The sequence below is a fragment of the Nymphalis io genome, chromosome 4 (genome assembly GCF_905147045.1).
Source record: "Nymphalis io chromosome 4, ilAglIoxx1.1, whole genome shotgun sequence".
Classification (NCBI taxonomy): domain Eukaryota; kingdom Metazoa; phylum Arthropoda; class Insecta; order Lepidoptera; family Nymphalidae; genus Nymphalis; species Nymphalis io.
The window spans coordinates 6,848,763-6,860,254 of NC_065891.1; the positions used below are offsets into that span (position 1 = coordinate 6,848,763).

General features: G+C 29.7%; 1 protein-coding gene across 1 annotated transcript; it reads left to right on the forward strand.

Annotated features, from left to right (window-relative positions):
* The first annotated feature begins 5,576 nt into the window (after window positions 1-5,576).
* On the forward strand, window positions 5,577-9,919 carry LOC126768257 (cytochrome P450 4c3-like). Its single transcript, XM_050486269.1, has 10 exons — window positions 5,577-5,736; window positions 6,308-6,417; window positions 6,970-7,063; window positions 7,338-7,523; window positions 7,604-7,673; window positions 7,852-7,978; window positions 8,437-8,649; window positions 8,736-8,979; window positions 9,198-9,365; window positions 9,756-9,919. The coding sequence occupies exons 1-10, from the start codon at window positions 5,577-5,579 to the stop codon at window positions 9,917-9,919; spliced, it is 1,536 nt and encodes a 511-aa protein (XP_050342226.1).
* The last annotated feature ends 1,573 nt before the right edge of the window (window positions 9,920-11,492 follow it).

The following is an 11,492-nucleotide window of genomic DNA, read 5'->3' on the forward strand; positions in this document are numbered from 1 at the left end:
TGTCGGGTTTGTCATATTAGAAACTACTACCGTGTCGGAAAAGAAATACCCTTACTTAAGAAGAACCGGCGATAGAAACTCAGCGGAAGCAACTTGAAACAAGGACCTTATGATCTACATTTACGTATTAGCGCGTGGAATGATGGCAACAATGCTCGCAGAATTTCCCGTTTGAATCGCTATTCCGATTCTCAGGGCGGAAAATAAACCAGAGCTTCTGTCAGATATAACTATATTATTGTTATAGATTAACATGTTATAGCTAATGCAATATAAACACAGCTATGAAAATGTAATAAAATATTTATTTTACAAGGTGGTAGGACTTTGTGCAACCCGTCTGGGTAGGTACCACCCACTCAACAGATTGCCAATCGTGACCACTTAACATCGGATGGCACATTTGCCCGTCCGCGTACCAATTTAAATTACCGCCAATGCCGTCCAATATAGCCGAGATGGCCTAGTAGTTAGAACGCGTGAATCTTAACCGATGATCGTGGGTTCAAACCCGGGCAAGTACTACTGAATTTTCATGTGCTTAATTTGTGTTTATAATTCATCTCGTGCTTGTGTCTAATTTCATTGAAATTATGCCACATGTGTATTCTGCCAACCCGCATTGGAGCAGCGTGGTTGAATAAGCTCCAAACCTTCTCTTTAAAAAGGAGAGGAGGCCTTAGCCCAGCAGTGGGACATTAACAGGCTAATAGTGTTGTCGTCCAATATGTTGATTTTATTAAATCAGCCAGTGTGCACGTCCAGCGCTGGCTCTGTCCTGAGAGCAAGAGACCAAAAGACCCAGTGGGTCGCTCGACAAACGATCACACGTACTACTGACAGATACACCATTATATTTTTTATTTTATATTTCCATCAGTCGGCTGCATAATAAAATAGACACCCATCTTATATTTTCACAACTTGTGTGGTGTTGCTTTTCTAATAAAATAAGTGACGTAATTATATATATATATATATATATATATATATATATATATATATATATATATATATATATATATATATATATATGTATATATATAACGGTATTCAAATAAGAATCTGCATAGAATCGGTTTATTCAATTATCTATCGTACTACTTAGTAGTGCAGTCTAAATTCTCAAGGTAAAAGTTAGAAGTAGCAGCTGTGACATACTTGCTGTAGTTTGTTGAAATGAGCACTGGATCCGGTTAAATCGATCTGGCGTCCCCACTCAATAACATGTGGAAGCTATAGCCAACAAGCGCTCTGTGTAAATGATGCATCTCTTCCACTGTGCCAACTCCAAGTGCTTACAAGATTTGCTGTCTTGCTCACATACTCACATAATATTCATAATGCTTAAGCTTACTTCGTACTTCGGCGAAAACGCTCTTATCCCTAAAAACCTTTAAAAATGATGAACAGAAATCTAAATTTTGTCCACAAGTAAACATTTTTTCTAAAATTATACTTTATAACGTTGTTCTTCTTTAAGAAATTGTTTTATTATAGGTATTATATTGTTCTAAAGCTATTGTTTTATACATATTATAATACAAAGTTTCCCCGCAGCGTCTGTCTAATTGTCTGAACGTAGTAAACTTAAAAACTTCTGAACGGATTTTCGTAAATTGGCAGAAATATGACGATGATTGTTGAAAATGGTGGAAAAAGTAATGCCAACTGGGAGTTTACCGGCGTGCGTAGCGTAAACCATTAAAGTTAATTATATTGTTATTATATTAACTAATATTATAAATTTTCTTTGAGGTTTTTAATTATAAAACAATATATATATAACAATACAGATCTTAAACTTAACGTTAGCTTTTTGTGGATTCCATATTTATACCCGGAGGATCCAGGATTCAATTCCCAGGTAGGGCCAATACCAAAGCCAAAACTTTTTGGCTTTGGTATTGACCCTATCTGGTTTTTCTGTCAGAAATTTTATTGTGTTTTTCTGTCAGAAAATTTTCAGCAGCACACTTCCAACTTTCAGACACCGGTCTGTGCCTCTAAGGCCGTTGGTCCTGAATTCTTTCTAGTCGTGTCGGATTGCCGTCCCATCGGATTATAAGAGCTAGGGAATAGAGTGCACCTGTGTTTGCGCACACACTTTTGCACTATAATTCTCCTACGTAGTTGGCTAATCTCTCTTAGATTGGCCGTGGCCGAAATCGGCCCGGACGACATTATTATTATTATTTATACATTTTAATAATATATATTATTTATTTTGCAAAATCGTTTTCGTGTTTGAAATTAATGTCTAAAAATATTTAATTAACACACTGAAAGTTCAACAGCACAGACTATTCACCAGACTATTGAGAAATATATATAATGCTCTTTTTATTTTGATAACATTCCAAAATTAAACATCAAATTAGCGTCAATTACTAGGAGTAGCCCGCGATGACTTGCTATTGATACTGCGTCCCGGCTTATCTAGGACTTTAAACGACGATTAATTTCTAATCTATACATATTATGATATAATTTAACCGAGCCGTGAAAGTACTTAAATTTTCTTAAAAGTTAATCATTCTTATCATTACGGCAATAAACATAAAATCGAAAACAATGTTCTGCGTGTATCTTGGAACTCCTATTCTCCTAAGCTAGATGAAAGTAGCAAATTGTCCAAATTTCGGCTCAACAAGTTTTTTAATTAACATAGTATTGATTGTTGTAGATAGTAGTAGTACTAATTGTAGTAGCAGTAATAACTTTTGTTTGAACATTTATCTAAAAAACAATTTAAAAAATATATTCATAGAAGTATTTCTAGATCTAAATCATCATTCCTGAATAAATACAACTTTTCACTTGATGATAGGCTTTGTGCGAGCCCGTATAGGTAACATATATTCATCTTAGTGTTTTGCTGTTTAGAAATTATTAAAACTATTGTGTTCCGGTCAGCACCAATGTCCATAAGCGGTAGTAAAAGTTTACAACCAGGTAGTGATTTGCTCGTTGTCCTATATTATATATAAAAATATTGTCATGCTATGCAATTAATGGCATTTAAGGTTTTGTTGTCTTGTTATAAAATGAAGTGTCTTATATGAAAACCGATACGTCTTCTTTCAGACGTCTTTATGCTATGACACATACAGTTTAACGTACTTTATCCAATGTTTTATAAAAATGTGTTGCAAACGCGTTAACAAATAGCTTTATAAAACTAATTGCTAATAAACTGGCATATTGTCGGAAACGCGTCAGCGGCACGCCGCAACATAATACGATAATGCCAGCTTTGTTTTGTGTGCCACTGACGACCACTAACCGCATATTGCATATGTTATAACAACAGCCATTTGGAATGACATTTGAATTTTCAAAGTATCAATAATAATAATTAAAGCTATTTTTAAACGTAGTAATACTACTAGTAGAAGCCAAGCAGAGGTAAACCGAACTTTACTCTTAAGATTCGGTTTTCAGTGTAAGTCAATAATCAAAGTTTGCTCTGCTCTAACTTTTATTTTAAGTGCAATTTATATCTGTTGCCCTCTATACGTTAATCAAGCATGCATCCGATTAGCAGTTCTAAATTGTGAAATTATATTTGTATTTTAAAATAATATCACCAAATTGAAAACCTTCGAAGCAAATTATTTTCATTTAATCTTTGAAAGTACTTATTAATCATCAAGCTATACCACATTTGTAATGAGAATTCGTCCGAAAATAACTTTTCAATTCTCATGCAGCTTATATGTATTATTTATTTATTTATTTAAACAGCAAGCCAGCGAATTAAAAATTTTTTTTTTTTACTAAAAATATCAATAATCGTGTTCTAATCACTGGGACATATCGATATATTTTAAAAGACTACTTATACTTACTAATTATGATTGAAAAGAAAACTAGAAAAAATAAAGCAAATACAATTAACAAAAGTATGAAAAAAATTTAAAAATATAATATATTAAAAACTACTTCTTACTCTAAACAAGAAAATAATTAATTTATTATGCCGATTTATTTGTGAAGTATTTTTCCGGCTTCCGGCTGTTCTTGCTTTTGTAAATAGCTTTACAATTCAGTGTTCATAGACTTTAAATTCAAATTCAGACAAAATTACAGAATATTATGTCGAAAATACGATGGATAATTAAAAAATATAATCTCCCAATGTTAATATCTAATAAAGTTACAAAATGAAGCTTTGGAATTTACCATTGATTCGAGTTACACGTGTATACCACACGTGTAATATATATATATATATATATAATATTACTTTGTACATTTATTTAAAGTATAGTTTGAACCAAATTTAAAATTAAGGGTATATTTCCTATTTATTATATAAAGGTAACATAATAAAACCATACAATTTTGGAATATTTTAGAACATTGTTTATGCTTAAGATTTTTCACGTTACACATTTGTATGTTATTTTGTCTCCATCTGGGTAGGTACCACAAACTCATCAGATATTCTGCTGCCAAACAGCAATACTTAGTGTTATTGTGTTCTGATTTGAAGAGTGAGCGAGCCAGCGTAACTGCAGGCACAAGGGGCACAACATCTTAATTCCCAAGGTCGCTGGCGCGGTAGCTATGTAAATAATGGTTAATATTACTTGCAGCATCAATGCCTATTGGCAAAGGTGATCACTTAACATCAGGTAGCCCATTTGTGTTTCCTCCTACGTATAACATAAAAAAGCAATATTGTAAGCGGTCTATCCGCCGGTTGGCGGTTAGGCGCTTACAATTTTATAAAAAAAAAAATACTACTTCTGTTCGAATGACGATAACGCAGTAAAAGATAGCAATTCTACTTCGGGATTAACAATTTAATCAAATGTCACCGTTTAAAAGTATGTATGTGTAGTTATTGAAATTAGTAACATATAGAAAAAAAAGTTTCTTCATTAAATATTAAACCTAAAATATTTTACTATATCGAAGATTATTTTTCGGAATTCCTTCGCAAACGACATCTCGTTTATCATCATAAACTAAAGTTTGTTACTTTTATTTTTTGTTGTTGTTTTATTTATATTACTTTGCCTTTTTGTTAACATTTTGGTTATAAATTAAATTTTATGTTATTCATAAATTTTGAATAATAATAATACAATGAATATAAATATAACAAATAAAGTGGTTTAGATACATATAAGGTAAAATTGCTTAAATAATCCTTCATAAGATAATTGTGACATCAGCCTCAGGGTCTTCTCATTTTCGTGATCAAACAAATACCATACTAAAATAAAATAAAAATCTCGCAAGGAATTTAATAAGTATTTTACAGTAATTTGTACGAGCCAACAGATACGAAGTTAGTTTTAAAATGTTGCCATCATTAATAAATTGATAATCTCTAGATCAAACGCTGAGGAAGAAATCTAATTTCAATATTTACAACTGGCAAAGTATCGAGCGAACCACCTTACTAAAACCAAGTGTAATATTTAAGCATATTTAATTGTAATATGATGATTGAGTCATTGACGTCAAATTTACTAAATGATCTTAAATAGTGATACTGATAAGATTCGATTTCAAATTATATAAAAGCACCCACGATTTAGGTGTGACAAGAAGTCTGAAACATGTTTTTCATACTATTATTGTGTTTCATAGTTTGTTTAGTGTTCGTGAGTGGTCACTCACGAAAACGTGCTCATCGCTGGGAAAAATTAAGTGAATTCCCTGGTGACACGCCTATACCGATACTAGGAAATGGTTTGCATCTAGGATTTGATGCGGACAGTGAGTTTAGAATTTAAGACAATAATATAATTAAGCGAATGTTAAGATCATTGATTATGTTAGCAAAGAATAATTATATTAAGAAAAATGCATAAGTAGTAGGTATTTAATAATTATATAATTTTTTAATTAATTAAATTTAAAATATTATTGTATTCAAAAATAACGTAATATTTAAGATTTTGTCATCTATTTAGATTCTAACAAAATAACAATATGAATAACATTTTTATTACTTTAAGACGACATTTTCTTGTAGTTTTCATCTTAAATTTCATAGAAATGTCTTATATTATTATTTAGAAAACAATATTTATTATTATTTATTATTAATTTCAATAAACAAGAGTCGCTTTAAATGTAGTAATAAATTATTAATTAAGTAAAACACGATTTAATGATCTTACAATATTAAATGAGAACTGATTTCATTAGTGTTTTAATTAACATTCATAGAATAATTAATTGAGAAAATAACTAAGCAATTATAATTCCATATAAACACGATTAAAAGTTATTTCGGTTATTTTATCTGTAGTTCCTTGTGCTTTGAGAATTATTATTTTTTTAGAGTCCGCAAATAAATTGTTGGCGATGTGGGAAAGACATGGTAAGCAGAACATTCGTTTGTCTCTTGGCTCTGAAGATTGGATCTTGCTAACAGACCCTGATGATATTGCGGTAAGATATTGATTTTGTTTTATTAAACAATAATACGTATATAGGTCTATATGCAAATGTTAGGGTATATTAGCACTGAATTAATTAGCTGAAGTGAAATGAGATAGATTAAAATTGAATTCATATAGCTTTGTATTATTTAGTATACATTTTTTATTTTGATACCATTCGTTCATAGTATTTCGGACCATTGATATTCTATGTTCATCTTAAAATGGGACATGTAAAGCGCTTTTAGATTTTATGATTATATTAATTACGCCTGTTTCAAACTAAACTATTTAAAAAAAAATCTTATTACAATTTAAATATAAAATCGAGTTTTGAAGTGAAAATATTACAATAAAAATTTAACTACTTTATTTATTTTTACAAATATAATCAACGACAGCTCATAGACAACTATATATAGCTAGATATATATATATATATATATATATATATATATATATATATATATATATACATGATGAAAAGCTGGTACATAAAACTAGATTCGATTCAGAATAAAGTGAATAAAATTCTATGTTCTTATTTTAAATTATTTTACAGACAATTCTAAATCATCCAACGGAAATTTCGAAGCCATTGGATAGAAATATGGCAATGAAACCTTTCTTTGGAAAATCCGTGTCAACCTCGGAAGGTACTTCATTCCCATATCATATACATATTTTTGTACGTACATTGTGTGTACATTTATTTGGATACCACTTTTGTATTATTATATATATAGCAACCAGTTTTGTATTGTATTAATGAATAGTATTATATAAGTAACTAGCTTAGTAACAAGTTTTAGGTACTCTTTATCGTTTTTTTACCGCTGATAATGTTTATGTAAAATTTGATGTTGATTATTTGAAACAAAATTAAGTTGAACATTTATATTTTGAACTATTTGAATCTTTATTTTTTAGGGGAGCGATGGAAATCAACCCGTAAACTGATGGCTTCAAGTTTCCACTTTAATACCTTAGAAGGAAAAGTCGACGATGTTAACAAATACTGCGACCGTCTCTTTGAAATATTTGACACTTATGATGGAAAGGGCCACGTGGAATTATATCGTTACGTTAGGCCTTTTATGTATGACATTTTATGCAGTAAGTTAAAATTAGATTGTACATTTTATTAAATATAATAATACAAACTTTGTAATTAGTCAGTACTTACGTCATTTCAGCGAGTCTTATGGGAGTCGAAACTAATTTATTGGCAGATTGTGATCATGCTTACTTAAAGGCCGGTGCAAAGTAAGTACTGCTTTAGCTTATAAAAAATACCTATTTATTTAAAGTATTTTAGAAAAACTTGGCAGCCAGTTGAACGGTAAACAAAATCAAGTGCTGCAGCGTCATTTAGCGGCATTTACAACAACGTGGATAGTATAAGACCTTCTCCTAATGAGTACGTTTCATTTGTATATTTCAGAGTTGTTAAAATAATAACCCACAATTACTTTTCTTATTGGAGGAATATTCGCTTGCTGTTTATGATGACACCACAATACAAGGAAATGATGGACACTATCAATACAATCAAACAGAATAGTACAAATGTAAGTACCAAATATCTTATGTCGATAAAATATCATTGGTTTTGAATAATAAATCATGTCTATTTATATTTGCGTAAAAAAATAATCCATATATAATTTAGCCCTCGTAAATATATTCCCAACAAAATATGCCTCTGTTAAATGAACATTTTATTTATAAAATATGGAATTAAGATTTAAAAGACATTTAACCCTTCTTAGGCTAGCTTTTTTAAGAATCGACAGCGTTTTAAAAACAATGCTACAGGAACTGCGTGTAATTTGTAGGATTTATTTTGTTATGTTTCATTTTATTAATTTATAGATAAATATATTTTACACGAGTTTATATCGCTTATAAATGTTGAATCTATCATATGTAAATACTACTGTCAACACATACGTAAGGTTAATAAAAAAAAATTGTTCGTTATAATGATTAATAGCGTTTATTTATATGTGCGTTCTACTTCCTATAGATCATTTTAGAAAGAAGAAAAATTTTAAATAACAAAATTGAAAAAGCTTTAAATAACAACAAAAATGTTGATATGGATCTGGAAAATATAATTGAAAGTAAGCTTAATAATGGTGGATGTTTGTTGGACAAATTTATATTCAGCAAATCGCCAAATGGAGAGCCAACGTCAGATGATGTCATTAATGAAGAAATTACTCTACTCTGTTTTACAGTAAGTTCATTGCACAACTATATTGTTTAACTTTAACTTACGATAACTTCTCTTAGTAAACTTTAATCATATAATAATCTGTTAAGGGTCACTACACCACAACCGCAACAATCAGTCACACACTGTATTGTCTAGCAAAATATCCGGAAATACAAAATCGAGTGCTAGAAGAGCAGAAATCTATTTTCGACAAAAAATTGCATAAAAAACCCACGACTCAGGAACTCAATCAAATGAAGTATCTAGAAGCTGTAATCAAAGAGAGCATTCGAATTTTTCCGACAGTTACAAAAATTGGAAGGCAATTACAAAACGATCTCACATTTGAAGGTCAGTTAAGTAAAGTAAAATATAATACAAAACTGTTTTTCCTCAAAAAGCCTTTATAATAACATTAAATTAATAATGATTCTTTATTTTTCTTTATTGAATTAGGACAACATTCCTTTGTTTCTAATATTTGATTTTTTAAACATCAGTTTCAAAGTTAATTCTAATTTTACGTATTATTTTAGTAATAATGAATTTAAAACTGTGTATAATTTAAGATGGCCGAGTCGCCCCCGCCGGCAGTTCTGTCCTAGTTTTCTACGATGCAGCATTTAAGAATCCAAAAGTATTTCCAGAACCAGAAAAATTCAATCCGGAACGGTTCTTGGACTCAATGCATCCATTTGCTTTTGTGCCTTTTAGTGCTGGACCTAGAAATTGCATAGGTAAAATATTATTATAAACTTACTAGTTTCCGCCCGAAGCTTTTTCTGCGTGTGAATACGAAGGACAGTTGTTAAGTACTTTATGTCCTTCTTTGTACAACGTGTATGCAAAAATAATTATGATTATTTCAATAGTTATAATATTAGTGAGGATATAATCATTACGTTTTGAATCCCAGTGGCGGAACAGTACCACTCAATAAGAGTTAAACAACAACAGCTATTCGTACTTAGTAGTAGATACCTTTTTAAAATACTTCCTTTCATCGTTATTTTTTCACAGCATATATGACATTTATTATCATTTAATTCATTTAGAAACGTTTAAGTAATACTCGTACCTATTGCTTTTATTGTTTTCATACTTTTAAACGTAGGTTGTTTTTTTAGGTTTCCGTTTTGCCTGGGTTGCAATGAAGACGACTATTTCCAATATATTAAAAAGATACGAAGTGATGCTTGGGGATGCCGGTAAAGAACCACAATTTGTCAGCCGAATATTAACAGAATCTAAAAATGGCATACGTCTTAAACTTAAAAAGAGAAATTTGTAAAGGGAGAAGTTACTTAAGATTATGAATAAGTAAAATTCTTATCGTATATATCTATTCGCTAAAAAGTGTTATGTGATAATTAAAATTGAATAAATGTATGAATGAAAAGATGATGAACATATTTATTGTAACAATTGTAATGTATTTTATTTTAGATACAATTTATTTATTTATTTTTTAATTTTGTAATTATAAAGTAATTATTAACCAAGTACAATAAAGTTAAATATAAAATTATTTCTATGTAAAATTATAATTTATAAATCATTAATGTACTTTATTGTACACCACACCACAAAGAGAAAAATACATGTGTACTGCCCAAATAAATGTACAATTATGGCGACCTTATCGCTACATAGCGATCTCTTCCAGGCAACAACAAAAAAAATGGTGTAAGTAATTACTGATACTGGTGGTGGTATGAAAAAAATAATATTAATATTTAATTAAAACAAAACCAAAAATAAATGTAAATATAAAATACACATAATATATATCAATAAATAAATTATATTATCAGTACATACAAAATTACAAGTATATGATATATATACATACTATATACAGCAACAACAAATAAAACGATAAGTCCTCAAACATAACAAAAAAGAAAAACAAATATTCATTTGTTTGTATTATTCAATACAAAAAATACTTATACAATTTTTTTTAAAATATCTATGGATTTGGCCTCCCGAATATTTAAAGGAATATTTAATGCACCTAAATATTAAATGTTTTTTCATTTCCTTTTAACCTCATATATTTTCAATCTTATTTTGTCATAGAATATTCATTACTAAAAATAAAATAAAAATTAAATTTTGTTTTTACAAAACACAATTTAAAAATTTCATTCCTTTCATTACATAATTAAACTTTGCGTTTTTTTTATAACATTCTGATAACATTTAGCAATTATAATTAAATATTTGTGTATTCGCCCGAAACTAATATTAACTGAGTGCTATTTATGAAAGAATTTTATATCATATTAAATATATTTATAGTGTGTGAATATAGGAATATAAAGTATTAATATAACCTATTATTTTAAACAAAGAGGAAAGGATGATAGTAAACCAAGCTTAATGTGATGAATTTAACCGGATTTTTGTGTTAATCAGCGCCGTGGCCAACTAAAAGTTTTGCACCTCATTATCCAAGCACGACTGTATCTCTAAGTGCTTAAGTACTAAGGTTTTGTAGTTACACAAAACCAACATCCAAAGGCGACACATAGTAAGTAAATAATCGTCTTTAAATGTTCAACTGCTGGGCTACGTCCTCCTCTTCAACAAAATGGTTCTGTAGAAGCATGGTGGTGGAAGCTCCAAGCCGTCTCCTCAAAAGTGGAGAGTGGAGAGTGGCCTTTATTGCATGTTATGTAAATCTATGTTATCATCGACTGACCACTTTTACGGAGTATTATACTGGGTTTTACCTATACGGCGCTTATATGTACATACGCATACATTTATAACAACACGCTATGAGTTAGATATGATGTACTAAATGATTATCCTCTTTCCATAAGAAAATTTAAAAATAAATTTAAGTTCAAACTACT